Source organism: Triturus cristatus, chromosome 1_2, assembly GCF_964204655.1.
Source record: "Triturus cristatus chromosome 1_2, aTriCri1.1, whole genome shotgun sequence".
In the NCBI taxonomy this organism is placed as follows: domain Eukaryota; kingdom Metazoa; phylum Chordata; class Amphibia; order Caudata; family Salamandridae; genus Triturus; species Triturus cristatus.
Genome location: NC_140580.1, coordinates 909,461,612 through 909,477,620, shown reverse-complemented (window position 1 = coordinate 909,477,620; position 16,009 = coordinate 909,461,612). Strand labels below are relative to the sequence as shown.

Below are 16,009 nucleotides of genomic sequence, written 5' to 3'. Positions count from 1 at the left end.
TGAGCCTGTTTGTAATGGGGACTGGCCCTTTACAAATCTCAGTGGTGGTGCATGAGTTTTTGAAGGCCTGCAGGATTTTGCAAGCTGGTGTCAAAACCAGCAGGAGCGCTTGCTGTGATTCATATTGATTATGGAAATCAGCAGTGGTTGAGAGTACAGGTGAGAGGTGTGCTTTTAAGGAATCTGTTTTGTTGTGAAAGAATCTCGAGAGCTTGAGAGTTTTCCAAAGGGGACAAAAGCATTTTGGACAGGGGCAGGGACTTTCATTTTTTAGTGAAATAGTTCAGTGGTTGGATTTGTCACACCTCTTATGAGGAATGAATGCGAGTCTTTTTTTTTAACATTTAGAGTATGACTAAGTTGGTCAGTGTGCTCATTCTTTGGTTTCGACCCAGATCATCATCATTCGAGAGTCCTGCCCATCATTTGCATTTGACGATGATCGTCGGTGAACTTGTTGACTTTTCTGTTGCTCACTGGTGGTGGTTGACTGGTACATTTTAGGTAGGGAAGGGCTTGCGCCACTTTGTTCTTTAGGTACAATAGCTGCTCTGTGGGTGATGTTGTCAATGAGTTAATGGCTGAGCAAAGCTACCTGTGTGAATTATTAGCGAGCGGTTACTTCTCAACATTGTAAGCTTCTTCTTAGTCTTTCTCTTTTTTTTTACATAACATTTTACATCTAATCTCACCATGAATGAGGACGCTTATCATGGCGTGGTCAGGCTATGAAAGACCTTTACAGATAATGATCACGAGCTCCAAAATTAAGAAGAACCGAGTGTCTATGCTCTTCTTCTTCTTATGTGTTGGTTGGCTGCCATCCTGGTTGAGTAAATCAAAGCATTTCAGCCATTTAATGTGATGTTGACAGATGTTCAGATCCAGCACAGGGAAACATATGTTTCAAATTGAGTGGAAAACCCGGGTGAGGAAATTCTCATTCAAAAATTATTTTGGGGGGCATCATACAACACGGTACATGAGCAGAAAATAAAATTTGCAACCAGATATTTAGATGAGTCATATGTTGAGCATGCTATTTCCCTGCTGGCCAGTGGCTTGTGATAGATAGCTCCTTCCCCCCATCCCCCATCTCTGTAGAGCGTGCAAATGGTGGTTGAAAGGGGTCTCAGGAGTCTGTGACCAGGGGCCTTATGTATGAACACATTTTTCCATAGACACAGAATGGGCAAAACCCTTTGATACATCTGGCCCTAGGTCTTGGTGAGAGCAAGACATTGAGGTGTAGTCATCAATCAAACATGGATGCTACATGAGGTTTTGGTGGCATTCCTGGATTCTAGGTGAGACCACATTAAAGATTTGGGGGAAGGGTGTGGAAGGATCTGAATGGGTTTGTTGCTCGATGTTGACAGATGTAAGTTTGTTTTCCCTGTTCTTGGGGGCAGAAAGACAGCAGTTTCCTGGTGGTGTGGAACAGAGTGGTAATTAGTTAGTTTTTACCAACACCCCTGAATCTGCAGAATATACATGGATAGGTATTTTTTCTGGGTCTGGATCGAGAAAAGGGTATTTCATTTTTTGTGATTCTAGTTTTGTTCCAACAGTCTTTGGAAAGTGTTGCTATCTCTGTCGTCAGAATAAACAGCTACATTTTCCTAGTTAAGAGTCACCTACCAGTCAATAGTAAGCCACTATTTTGTTGGTCTCTTGACACAGTATCCACTATGGTCATCGGAAGGTGCATATAGCACCCAGGGGTACTTGCTAAATTGGTCGTTCTGTGCTGTACATTACACCCGGGAAAGCTTGCTGTCTACCTGCTTTCGAAAGGGAGTTTTGGGTGGAACACATAACAAGCATTGGCATAGCCAATAGGTCTCGCCTTTGCGACCTTATAAGTGTTTAGCCATGCAACAGTTGCATAACTAAATACTTATAAGGTCCCACAAGCGAGACCTATTGGCAATGCCAAGCGAAAGTGAAAGTAATCGCGGTAAAGCGCGGCGCGCGCCCGCGAACATGCACTGTAGCTCTAGGCTGGCCTGGTAGCACTTTTTGGAGCCCTCTCAATAAGTCTCGCCAGACCAGCGCATGCGCTGGGTCAGGCGAGACCTAAAAAAGGAATTTACAAACTACTTTTCTTTAGGCTCCAGGCAACCATTATGTCCAGTTGGCTGCTTGCTTCTGGCGCCTTGTTCGCGTTCCAGTGTTTTGGCGAGAAGTTAAATAGATGTCGTTGAGATCCCAATTCTGTTGTGACTTGACTCTGCCTACTGTGCTGTTTTTCATTGTGTTGATCCATGGTCTCCCCTTGATGGTTAGTCATTCTGATCTTACCTCTCTATTGCCTCAGGCACCGCATACTGCCTTGAACTTGAAGGAGCCACTCTATGTGGGAGGAGCCCCCGACTTCAGCAAATTGGCACGAGCTGCCGCCATCTCTACAAGCTTTGTAGGAGCCATCCAGAAGGTAAGGACCTGACCTGCCCGTGCAGCATTTTGTGAAATAAAACAAAACTATTGAAATATTTAAAATCAAAATTACGAATAAAACATAATCTACAACACAGAATGTTATGCGACTTAAAACAAAGGAAAAACCATAAACCTGGTAAAACGTCCAAAAGTGAGTAAAAGAGCTGCCAAACAAGAAAGGCGAGAGTACCAAGGAAAAAGGAGTTCAAAGGTTTTAGGCCTGCTGTAGAGGGCGATAAATATGGACAAATAGAGATACATACAATGAAAATGTGGCCATGTAAAGAGGACTTGTGGAACTAGTGGAGCTAGAAAAGTGGTAGTACAGGAACAAAAGAATTGGCAAAATGACAGACCCCAAGAATAAATCAAAAAGGCAAAGAAAGGGTAGCAGAAAAATAAGAAAGGATTGGCCAAGAGCAATAACTATGTAATAAAAAATAAAAAAAAACAAAGCGCTATGGGCAGTGTTCATAGGATAGAGCTTACAACAGAGTTCATGTTTCAGAGAGATCATGCCCTTGTCACAGTCTACTTGGTCTTGCTTTCTCTTCTATGCCAGACTGTATGCCATGCACAACAACTTGGGTTCCCCAAGATCAAGGTCACACGGAGGTGCTTGTATCCACTCACGGTCTTTGACCTGTATTTTATTGCCGGTCTTTCATTTCATGAGGCACTAGCCCTGATGCTAGCACATCTCTGGATCCACCTTTCGTCCCTGCCAGGTTTCCCAGGTCCATGCATGACAAGCTGCTCCAGTCTTTAGTTTTTCTTTCAATTCTGCAACTTGTAGTCATATTTACTCCATTTTGAGATCCGGTCCACACGTCTCAGAATTCAAAGAAAAAACCCTGGACTGGAACAGCTCATCACATGCACCTGGGGAACTTGACAACTATGACCTTTCGAACCACATTAGATACTTGATACTCCATAGACTTCCGTTTTGTGGTGAATGTTCCAGCATTGCACAATGCTGCGGGTACAGCGGGTATAATTCACTGTGACATGGAAGGCTATAGGATTGCAGTATCCAACCAAGATTAAGTTTGCTATCTAAATCCAAGTTAAATTCACTTATAGTACATCTGAAGGCAACACGTTTTACTTAGTGAATCCGGAATAGATTTAGCTATTAAGGTACATTTGGTGGATGCACACCTCTGCTTTAGAAGATGCCAGATCTGGAGAAAGTCACTTTTTCAGCTTCAGTTTGCAAGGTTCTCTGGGTTCAGGAAATCTTCCTTCAGTAAAACACACACACACAGATTTTCTGGAGTTACAAGGCAATACTATTTCTCACATATGATTCTTCTAGTATTGACGGTGTGTCCTGTCCAGCCCTATTGGATAGTTTTCAGCCCACATATCTTTGTCTCTCGCACAAATGTCCCTATGCACAAGGGCAGATAATTATTGACAGGCTAACATGGAGTATGCCAGACCTCCACTGTCTTAGAATGCCAGTGCTCCATCCCTCACTTTTTTTTTAATTTCAAAAAGTTTTATTGATTTTTAAAGGGACAGAAAAAAGACCATTGATAAGCATTTAAGTAAAAACATATTCATAAAAACATATGCATAAGTACAACATATTTAGACAAAAATTAATAAAAGGAGGGGGTTAAGGGTTAGAGTCAATCTTGTACTTTAGTCATACGAGGTGCGAGGGTTGATAAGGGGGGCAATATGATATAACTGTTACCATAACATCATGTATATGTGCGGTTGGAATAGACACAGAGCACCCTGCTGAGTGGTGTTTGGTGAAATGTAATACAAAGTTGTAGTGGCGAAAGCAAGAACTTAAATACATTCGAATGGTAAACAATACAGGCTGTATGATATAAGTACAGAAAAGAGCCAGCAGTCTGATATTCGTATAACCCTAGTACAGCGCACTGTATAAGATTTTTGTCCCATTCTTAGAACAGAAATGATAACTGGTGTACAAAAGTAATGAGGTGCTCCATGTCTTGTCAAGCAAAATGGTCTAGTCTCTTTGCTGCCTCCATTCAATTGATTAAAGTTCTACAGGTCCCTCTTTCGGACTCTTTGTTGATGTAACTGACTTTTAAAGGATAAATCTTTGAATGGTGGAAGTGTCTCTGTCCTGTACCATGTTCTTTGGACCAGGGGCTTATCTGCATCATATTATTTCTGTCAGAGGGGGTCTATTTTTCTGAAGGCCCTGATTGTCTGTCTGGTGTCTCTGATGCCTCTTGGTCCCAATTTCATACTTTCTTCTTCCCCAGATCACAATCAAAGGGATCTCCATATTAAAGGAAGAGAACATCAGAGAAGCAATAGAGATTTCACCTTACCGCTTCCATCCATGCACTAGAACACCCCACCCGTGTCAGAACAGCGGCAGTTGCCACCCGAAGATGGAGAGTTACGAGTGTGTTTGCCATAGGGGATTTTCAGGGGCACACTGTGAGAAAGGTAAGGACATGGTGCGTGGCAGTGCATTGATGCTTGTTCTGCATTGGAACTGTGTTGAGTATGAATGGCAGGGTCTACATACAAGAGTATCACGCTATTCAGGTAGGAGGTCCATTCTTTTTTATGTTAGGCCCCTAGATTACAGCCTCAGCAGGTGGGTCCTGTCACCTTCATCCTCCCTTCCACTGTAACTCTCTACTAGCCTCCACTCCAGACCACATACCAACATTCTAGTACATCATTCACTCTCAGCATTCCAGACAGCAGCTCAAACATACAGGTAATGGGAACTCTCATGATACTACAACCTCCCTTTCTTATAAAAAAAAAATACAATAATGAACAGCAAATCCCATACATGTAAAGTACAAGGACAATCATTCACAATGAATCTTCAACATGTAAAGCATACGCATTCACCCATATACAACCTATTTAACTCTCCAGTACCCACACAGACACACAAAGACACCAAAAAGCAGTCACAAAAGGACTGCAACCGGGCAAGTCATGAAACTCCCCACGCCACATGATTAGGAAACACAACAAAAAGTAGGTTGTGATTAAAAGTGCAAAATGGTCCAAAATATAAATGTCTTGCGACCTCCTTAGACATTAGGCCTTACCACCGCAGGTTCACATACTCACAATGACTCCTCACAAAATGTATTCATGAAGAACACATAGTCACAGACACACAAACATGCAGCTGTCAGGGCACAGAACCCACTGGCTTCCTTCGAAAAAAAGGGTTTACCTATCATCCCATAGGCTACAAAACACAAACGGTAAGTTAATCCATGTCACCTCAACCCTAACTTCTCTTTACCAGACTCCGAACACAGCAATAGCCTCCCCAAAGCAATCAAAGATTTCAACAATTTCATTACCTCCTGCACCAATTCCCTTACCCCACCCCAAACAGACCAATATAAAAAGATTCAGACCCAAGGTCAGTTGGTACCCAGAGGAGCTTAAGCTGTTGAAATACCACTGCACACAACTGGAGCACAAATGGAGAATGACCCAGGACATGCAGACAGGACCGTGTTCAAATACACCCTAGGACACTACCACCAAATGATCCGTACCACCAAACACGCTGCTCTGGCAGATCACATCAATGCCAGCACCAACAGAAGCAAATAAAGCTCTGCCACTCCCTTCGTAACATTCTCTCTCAAGTCTGCAATTTCAACCTGCAACCAGACCTGTCAGTCCTTGCCAAATGCCTCCCAATCTTATCCAAAAACCCAATGCTAGCCCCATGGCCCATCCTCACCCCATAGGAAACTGCTGCTACAATGAGGTCCATCCACTCAGGTGCCCCACCACACCTACTCAACAGGACTCCAACTCATAGGTAGCTTGGTTGCACCCATTCTTGATGCTTCCACCTCTTCCATGACCTTCCCAGATGCTTGGGAAAGCGCAGCTGTCCTCCCTTTGCGGAAGAAACCCTCTGCAGACCCTTCAAAGCTTGCCAACTACCACCCAATCTCCCTGCTACCATTCCCGGCCAAGGTCAGAGAGAAAATCTTCAACAGACACCTCACCAAATACCTCAACAGCCACCATTTCCTCAAAACCACTCAGCCTGGTTTCAGACCCAACCAAGCACTGAAACCGCCATCATAACCACCAAAGATTACATCTGCAACTGAAGAGATACAGTAGCCCTAATACTCCTGGACCTCTCCGCAGTGTTTGACACAATCTACCACCCCATCCTCATCCCATGCCTACACAGCATTGGAATCCAAGGACACATTCTCCGATGGATCTGCTCCTTCTTGCCTGGAAGGACCGAGTCAGTCAGCCTAGCACCGTACACCTCAGACGCCCACAACGTCATTTGCACAGTTCCGCAAGGATTCTCCCTGTGCCCAACTCACCGCATAGATGATCCCACTAGCCAGCATAATTCGCTCTCATTACATTGATGTCCTCTCTTATGCTGACAACACACAACTCATTCTCTCCCTCACAAACAGACTCCCAGTACCCGGATCAAGTTCAATGCCCGGGTGACGGAAATCACCCACTGAATGTAGACCAACTGTCTAAAGATGAACACCAACAAGACCGAAATTGTGATCTGTGGGAACAGCACATCACCTTGGGACTCCACCTGGTGGCCAAAAGAGTGAGGACCGACACCCAACCAAACCAAGAGCCTAGGGATCATCATCGACAACAGACTCTACATGACCGCCCAAGTCAAAGCTGTTACTTCCTCATGCTTCGTACTCTGAAGATGCTGAGGAAGATTTTCAAATGGCTCCCAATCAGTACCCATAAAACCGCCATGCACTCCGTGGTCATAAGCAAATTGGACAATGGGAACACCCTCTATGCTGGGATCAACAAAAAACTCTCTAGAAGGCTGCAGACCATTCAGAACTCAGCGGCCAGAATCACTCTCAGCCTTCCACACTGCACACACATCACACCATACCTGAAGGAGCTCCACTGACGGCTCCCCATTCACAAATGAGCACAATTCAAGCTCCTCACCCACACTTTCAAGGCACTACATAACACTGGCCCAGCATACCGCAACAATCCCCTCTGCTCTCACAAACCTTCCAGATACCTCTGCTCGTCCAGACTCCTTGCACAAATTTCACATATACGGAAAAAACAGATCTGGCGGTCAAGCCTTCTCCTACATCTCTCCTAAAGCATGAAACAACCTGCCGCTACACACAAGAGCCTCATCCTCATTTATTTAATTCAGCAACAAGCTGATGACCTGGCTTTTCGGGTAGTCCCATTAAGCCATAGGTGTGGCTAGACACCGCTGCTCAGCGCCAGGATACCCCCGGGTGATAGTGCACTCTGCAAATCTGCATAACATAATTACTCACGCACAATACCTGTCCTCACCTGTTATCACGACTACACTCACACACAATACCCCTAGACGTCCACCTAACAACACTAGAACAGTCCTGCAATACAGCCATTGACATCAGACCATGTTAACTGGTAAAGATTTACTGACCTTCAAATTCACTAGAGCTACATCACCCCGTACCTGCCCAGCCGGTCGAGCTGATGCCAGTTGCCGGTGGATTTGAGGGTAGGCGCCTCCAAACTAGTCCTTCATGGTCGCTGGGCCATTTTCCTTCTCGCAAAGTCCTCCTACCCCGACAGAAATTGCTCCCAGCTGCCACCATAGTCTTTTTGCATTTTTTACACAGGTAGTAGTTAGGTTATTTATTTCATGTTAGGCCTTAAGGTTACAGCAACTTCCGTGCACCTTCCTCCCGCCAACTGTCCCTATCGACTAGTTTCCACTCTTGACCACACTCCAACATTCTATTACAGGAATTCACACTCCGCATTCCTGACAGAAGGGTAATGGGAATACGCCGGACACTACAGACTGACTTTTGATAATGGGAAGGTTAATGTCCAGTCCAGGGTTTGGAGGGTAGGGAGGGAAAATGTAACAAACTTTGGTAATCTGTTGCAATTGCACTGTTGGGTGGGTGTTGAGGGAGCGTTTTTAATTCTGGTGTATTGATCAATACACGGGAGAAGGAAAACTCTTGGATCTGCTGTACAGTTTGATCTCCTGGGATAAGCATCTGTCTTTTGAAATTTCCTTTTGGGTTTTTACAAAAATGCTATGTTGATAAAGATTTGACTGACTGACTTTTAACACCTCCAGTGGTCATTGAGAAGTCGGCAGGGGATTCAGAAGCCATTGCATTTGACGGCCGAACCTACATGGAATATCACAACGCAGTGACGAAAAGGTAAGCCGGGTTCCACCTCCTTCCTTGCTCACCCCTCATGCTTTCCCTGCAATAGGATGGAACGTGTAATGCAAAAGACTTGCCAGCCAAAACTTTCTGGGAGGAGTCTTAACGGCCAGAAATAGTGTGGTCCTAAAACTTGGGACCTCACATCCTCTTTGCTGTTTTTGCACTTCGAGTAAACATAATAAAAAAATGAATACAGAGACTTAAAAATGACCTAAGCGAATAAGAAAAAAAATCTAAGTCATCCTTCCTCCTACCAGTCAGTTTAGACCAACTTAGATCAAACAGAGAAAGCAAATGACCCAAATTTCATTCTTTGTCTAAAATATAGCTTTTTCTCACCACCAACTGTCCTTCCATGTACTTCACAGTATGTTCTATTGAACATATTGATTTATAATCTGTGCATCAAACAAAAACGCTTTCAATACCGGGCTTGTCACATGTCATAGCTCAGTGAGCAAAAGAAGGCTTTGTGAAACCTCAGACTGTAACTGACCCACCTGAGCCTTCAGCTATCACAGTGCCGCACACAGGAGGATGGCATGCATTTTGCGCCGGACGTGGGGTCCGTTGCCTTTGTCGGATTCCTGGACTTAACACTCAGAACATCTCCTGGGTTTATCTTTGACTAGTGTGCTTTTGCTGCCCCATCTCTTTCAGAAAATGTCCACAACCTGTAGTTTAAAGCATAATTTCTCCTGACCCCTACTATCTCCTACTTTTTTAGGTTTGCCACCTAGCTGGTGAGTGGCAGCATAAAATCACCCAGGGGTGGTATTTTTAAATTGCATTTTTACTTTTTTTTAGAACGAATTGAAACAATACAAAGTAACTAAAACAATCACGCCCAGTGGCATATCTTTCACGGCTGGAATGAAGTCTCTGCTATCATAAGCACGATGTAATCTCCGTTCGTAGACTTAGGCCGTCGGTATTTTGCCAGGCTGACAAGTGCAGTATTTGACATGAAGTTCTTCTGCACAGAATTCCATATTATTCTCTCCGTGATTAAAGCTGTGCAGTGCGTAGGAAACTGGTGATTGTTTGTGTCTAGATGGTCACTTCCTCTCAATTTCCTGCCTGTCGCGCTAAGTCCATGGCCATTTCCTCCAGGCCCACACCCTGTCCTGTTTTAGCCTCTGAGAGCAATTTGAGGTCTCAGAATTCGCACGCCTTTCCTTTCCCTTGCCATGGGCATCTCCCTAAGCTGGTGTTTCGCTGTATGCCAGCCTATCGTGTGATTCTACCGGATGCCATCAGCCTACGGTGCTATGGTACTCTTATTTGTCCAAAGTAACCAACACCCTGCAGTGCATGTGTGATCATAGCAGAGGATCTAGGTCGGTCTTGATTGCAAAAATGTATGGCAAATCAAGTCTGTGTGAAGCCACCCCTGGAGCAGATATTATGTGGCACCCGGTCTGTGTGGACGGTGGTATTGACCACATAACCTGAGCATGCTTTCCATTGCTCCTACCGGAAGCTCGGTTTGCATCATGGTGGGCAGGTTCTACCTTGTTTGGGGAAATGGCTTGTCTTTGATCAGAGCTCGTGCTCACCATGGATCAGTCTAATTTCAGACACTGTTGAGTTCCTTCCATTAGGCGTACAGACAGTGATTCCTGTTGGTGGCTGAATATTTGAGACTCTGAGACCTCCTTGAGCATGCAGGAGAACCTGTGCCCGCCTTAGCATGTTTACGGCAGTGTTCTGCATATCGAGTCTATCTGGACTCTCATGAAAATTGATTTGAATCTTTCCAGACTGCACTGATGGTTGATTGAGTCAACCTGTCAACTTTTTTAGTCAGTCCTTATGATCATGGAAAAACACATGCAGTTTTATTTATGTGACAAATGGTGAAAAATACTGATATTCCTTACCTTTATTATTACTAAAGACCCGGTTTCTAATCCCCTCTAAACTCTGATTTTAGTGCAAACTCCTGTTTGCTTTTGAATTGGGATTATATAACTGGTGTGGTAAGAGCGTGCATTCAAATACCATACCTTCCAAGTTTGCACATCTCAGAACCAGGGTAAACCTATCGTTTTACAGCATTTTGCCCCATTCCGAGCTCCATAACTCAGTGTGGTGCGGTAATTGCATACAAGGAGGATACTCAATCCAAAGTATTTCTTGGGGGCACAATTACCACCTGAATTTGCGTGGGTGTTATGAAAGCTATTGTTGCATCCTAAAATTGCAACAAAAGTAATCTAAATTAGTTAGAAGTTAATGCCAGAAGGCAGATGGGGTGCTTTGTGCATTGTGGCATTACCTTCACGTTAGTGGTTTTGAACAGAGCTGCTTCAGTGGGATCCACTCGCCTGCCGATGCCAGTGGTCCGCTTCATCTGTCCCTGCCATCCACTGCTGGGTCACCAAAGCTCTGTAAGGGTTGAGGACAAGATGAGGCTGCTTTCCCTGTAGAGTCCACAACTGGGAAATGTTAAAATTGATGCTGACGAGAACTCTGTTACAGTAAGGAGCAACTGCACAAAATGTTAAACCATAAATAAATAACGCTGGGGATGCGTAAGCCCAGACTGCCTGTCTCTCTTTTAAGCTTCTGGCACAAATGTTTGTGTATCAGTGTCTGTTCACTGTGTGTATTATGGGTCCTGATGATAAGCTAAGTTTCTTATTTGTTCAGTCCCTTATATTTTTCTCTCGCCATGTGTCTTTTGTATGCCACTGTGACACACTTGTTTGGTAAGCACCGTCTGTTTTCTGTATTTGTGTGTGTGTGTCTGTACAAAATCGCATGTTTGATGGCAGGTGACCATGTTCAGAAGCTGAAGTCTGTCTTTGTGTCTTCTGTTTTTGTGTCATCCTTATTCTCATAATAGTCGGCCATCACCTCTGGTGTTTCTGGTTTTCATATTCATCCTTCAGTCGGTCTGACCTTGCAGTGTTTCTTTGATCATAGTCTGTCTTTCCTGTGTGTTTCTGTTGCTCATGTTCCACGTCTATTGTCCTAGTGTTTCACGTATTTATTTCCTTGTTTTCAAGCCAACTGACTAATGAAATTCCAGAGTAAGTAGATCACCCATCACCATTTTGAGCCATTTCCGTGCCTAGGCGGAGCGGCGTCTGTTGCTCTGCCAATCACCACATAATATTAACACACATTGATGACAACCAAATCTAACCCACATTTTCCTTACCAATAACATCCCCAGCATGTCCCGGATCATCCAAACTTATACCTGAATGGAGCCCTTAAAGAATCCAGCTTCTAATGGAACCAGTATACATCATCTACTTCCTGACCTTTGTCCCCTCTCATCATCACCTCTCACAGTCTGGGCGTGTCCAACTTCTAGATCCAAAAGAGACGAGTACTGCTGATTGCGTTTTCCATAGCCGATCCCATATCCAACAGATGCGAGTACTGCTGATTGCGTTTTCCATAGCCGATCCCATATCCAACAGACACGAGTACTGCTGATTGTGTTTTCCATAGCAGATCCCATATCCAACAGACACGAGTACTGCTGATTGTGTTTTCCATAGCCGATCCCATATCCAACAGACACAAGTACTGCTGATTGCGTTTTCCATAGCCGATCCCATATCCAACAGACACAAGTACTGCTGATTGCGTTTTCCATAGCCGATCCCATATTCAACAGACACGAGTACTGCTGATTGCGTTTTCCATAGCCGATCCCATATCCAACAGACACAAGTACTGCTGATTGCGTTTTCCATAGCCGATCCCATATCCAACAGACACAAGTACTGCTGATTGCGTTTTCCATAGCCGATCCCATATTCAACAGACACGAGTACTGCTGATTGCGTTTTCCATAGCCAATCCCATATCCAACAGACACGAGTACTGCTGATTGCGTTTTCCATAGCCAATCCCGTATCAGGAAGCAGACAAGAGGTAATAGGGACCTCAGATACAGGCTTCTAACCTTAAGATCCAGCTGAGGACTCCTTAACGACCTTTTCCCAGGGTCAAAGTCACCCCCTCTGAAGGAAGAGAAATGTGCATCACTGATTCAGTGTACAAAAGAAGGGCCCGTATCAGTCATCACATAACAGACAACAGTGACCCTATTTGCAGTCCTATGTCTAGCATTATGTGCTTCCCATCCAGTCGAGGCCTCATAGTCTTCATACACCCTTCCTTTCACATCGAGGGCCCTGTTCTTTCCTTAGTAATAGACATATACATTCTGTAATCCTTTCTATGATCCTCAAGCGCCTTCATGATCCTTTGCTCTGGGGAATCTCCCATCACCAGTTCCATATCCATTAGAATCTGGAGTGACCCTTCAGCTCAACAGTTTGCTTGCCTCATGCACTGCAGATTTTATATTCAGAGCAATACCAGTTTTGCTAAACATCCAGTGTGGATTAGGCTAACAAGGGAATCCAGTAACCATTCCCGCATCATGTTGTCACCGCCTGTCCCTCAGCAGTGAGATCTGTGCATAAACCGAACTGGCTGGACCTCCCAAATCTATATTTCGGTGCCGGTTGGTCATGGGCTCAGCCGCTGCTAGAATCGGGTGTAGGAAGCTTGCACCGCTTGTGTGCAGTGCTCATTCCGTGGAGTTCCCCAACTAGGGTCATTACTGACACTGTCTCCAGCCCTAAACTTTTCTTCTACAAATCATTGATTTCAGGTGTGTTAGTCTAATTAGTTCTATGGAGACAAAACAAGACTACATCACCCAGGATGCATTAGGCAATCGCGCAGTGGAAACAGTGTCCTTAATGACCCAGAAGTAGGTGGTCATCGTAGACCCAACAGCTTCACTGCCTAATCCATTTAAAATGTTCACAGCAATTTGGGTTACATTGTTTGTTTTCCTTACGGTTCATTTAATAGCATTTACTTTCTACATCTAGCTGCTTTGTTATTTAGCAACTGATGGCAGACAGGCCCTATTTATATACGTCAGAAGGATCAGTACAATGGAATAGAAGCCAGAGGGGCGGTGAAACTGTCTAAGAGCCAAAAAGGGTGAAGCTTTGCTGTATATGAGCGAGAAAAGCTGGCTGCTACGTTGTATGTGAGCCAGACAAGGGACAGCCCCATGTATGAAAGCCAGAAGGGTCCCTGTATGTGATGTAGAAGAGTCAGCACCTGGTACGGGAAGGTCCCCTTTATATAAGCAATTAGGGCTAGCCCTGCTGCGTGCGACACAGCAGGGGCTAGCCCCACTGCTCGCAAGCGAGAACAAGCCAGTCATGCTGCATGTGAGCAATAAGGGGGCAGCGCTGCTGCATGTGAGCCAAAAGGGGCCAGCCCATCTGAATGCAGGCAAGAAGGGGGCCAGCCCATCTGAATGCAAACACGAAGGGGCCAGCCCATCTGAATGCAAGCAAGAAGGGGGCCAGCCCATCTGAATACGAGCAAGAAGGGGCCAGCCCATCTGCATGCAAACAAGAAGGGGGCCAGCCCATCTGACTGCAAGCAAGAAGGGGGCCAGCCCATCTGACTGCAAGCAAGAAGGGGGCCAGCCCATCTGACTGCAAGCAAGAAGGGGGCCAGCCCATCTGACTGCAAACAAGAAGGGGCCAGCCCATCTGAATCCAAACAAGAAGGGGGCCAGTCCATCTGCATGCAAGCAAGAAGGGGGCTAGCCCATCCGCATGCAAGCAAGAAGGGGGCCAGCCCATCTGAATGCAAACAAGAAGGGGGCCAGCCCATCTGAATGCAAACAAGAAGGGGGCTAGCCCATCTGCATGCAAGCAAGAAGGGGACCAGCCCATCTGAATGCAAGCAAGAAGTGGGCCAGCCCATCTGAATGCAAACAAGAAGGGGCTAGCCCCACTGCACACGAGCAAGAAGGGGCCAGCCCCACTGCACACGAGCAAGAAGGGGCCAGCCCCACTGCACACGAGCAAGAAGGGGCCAGTCCCACTGCACACGAGCAAGAAGGGGCCAGTCCCATGCATGCGAGCCACAAAGGGCTAGCCCCATTGCACGGAAGCAAGAAGGAGCGAGATCTGCTGCCTGTGAGCTAGGAAGGCCTATTCTTACTGCATGTAAACCAGAACTAGTGAGCCCCATTGCATGTGACCGAGCCTATGTATGGGAGACAGAGGGACCATCAGCACAAGTCTTGCAATACATTCTGAGCAGTAGATTCCGGATGGCTTTAGTACTCATGTATGACTGAACTGTTCCCTGTGTCAAGGAGAGCAGACACTCCTCTCATCCCTGCACTTCACCCCAGCATGCCACCTGCAAATGTACAAACATTGGAAGACTGCCTGGTACTGCATGTGACGGGGCACCGTGAGGCAGGACTGGGTCCTTGAGTGATACTGGGAACGAGCATTGCAGAGGTAACATCTTCCCTTTCTCATTGGCCATGTAAACCAGTCACATGGTAGTTATTAGTTTCAAACAAAACTTTATGTTCACTTTTTTCGTAAAGGTGGCAGGAGATGGCATTCTCATTTTTCAAAGTTTTTCCTCTGCTCGGGCGGGCGTTGGGAAGTTGTAACATTCAGACCCATTCATTTCTGGCTTGCTTATGTAGGTTCCATGGATACCTAACCAGCCACAACACCAACCCAGGAAGATTTCTCAGTCTTCCTTGAATGAATGGCATTAACAATAGCTAGAAAAGAAAGTCCCCAAGGAAGGAAATAGTCTCCCACAGCAACATGCGTTGACTAGCATGCTTTTTTCCCCCCAGTGGTTGGTTAGCAATACCAGTGAGTTCTTGGTGCAGTTTGTTTTTGTTGCCTCATGTTTTAATGAAATAAACAGTCCATGTTGTCTATTATTACTTTAGGCAAAATGTTACGTAGGTCTTTAAAGTTCAATATTTTTTCCTCTGAAGTCTGTGCTGTTGCATTATTTTATGCAGAGTGAACCTGTTTGTTGTTCCATACAATATATTAATGAACATCTAACCCCCTTTTGATATATGGCTGTAAAACAAACTGCCCAGTGCCTTGACCGAAGAGCATTGTGCTCACACCGTTGAGCATTTGATGCGATTCAGATTCCAATTATAACAGAAAATAGGGCCGGGCACAAAAATCAAAATGGGCCCTCATTAGGGAATCCGATATCTAAAAAAGGGCACATGTTTACACATTGGGGCTGTTTTGAACTTGTCAAGACACGCTGAATAGGTGTTTGGAAAGGGATGGGAAGCTGCACGTGTGTGTGATTGCTGCCAGTGTATCAGGGAAACAATAATAAAACCAGGGCCACCAGACCATACAACAGGCCCAGAAAGAGCCAAAGACCAGCCCACACACTGACCAGTCAGACCAGGCCTTCTGAAACTGCCAGATTGCCTTATCGGCCAGTCCGACCCCGACGAGACCCTCGGCTTTCCCCACTCACATTCTTTG

General features: G+C 45.3%; 1 protein-coding gene across 5 annotated transcripts in view; it reads left to right on the top strand.

Annotated features, from left to right (window-relative positions):
* AGRN (agrin) overlaps window positions 1–16,009 on the top strand; it is a 726,538-nt gene that overhangs the window by 698,056 nt on the left and 12,473 nt on the right. For all 5 annotated transcript variants that reach the window (XM_085609660.1, XM_085609659.1, XM_085609658.1 and 2 more), the window contains 3 exons: window positions 2,321–2,437; window positions 4,701–4,890; window positions 8,570–8,657. In XM_085609660.1, the coding sequence (XP_085465786.1) occupies window positions 2,321–2,437; window positions 4,701–4,890; window positions 8,570–8,657 (395 nt within the window). The remainder of the gene's footprint in view (window positions 1–2,320; window positions 2,438–4,700; window positions 4,891–8,569; window positions 8,658–16,009) is intronic.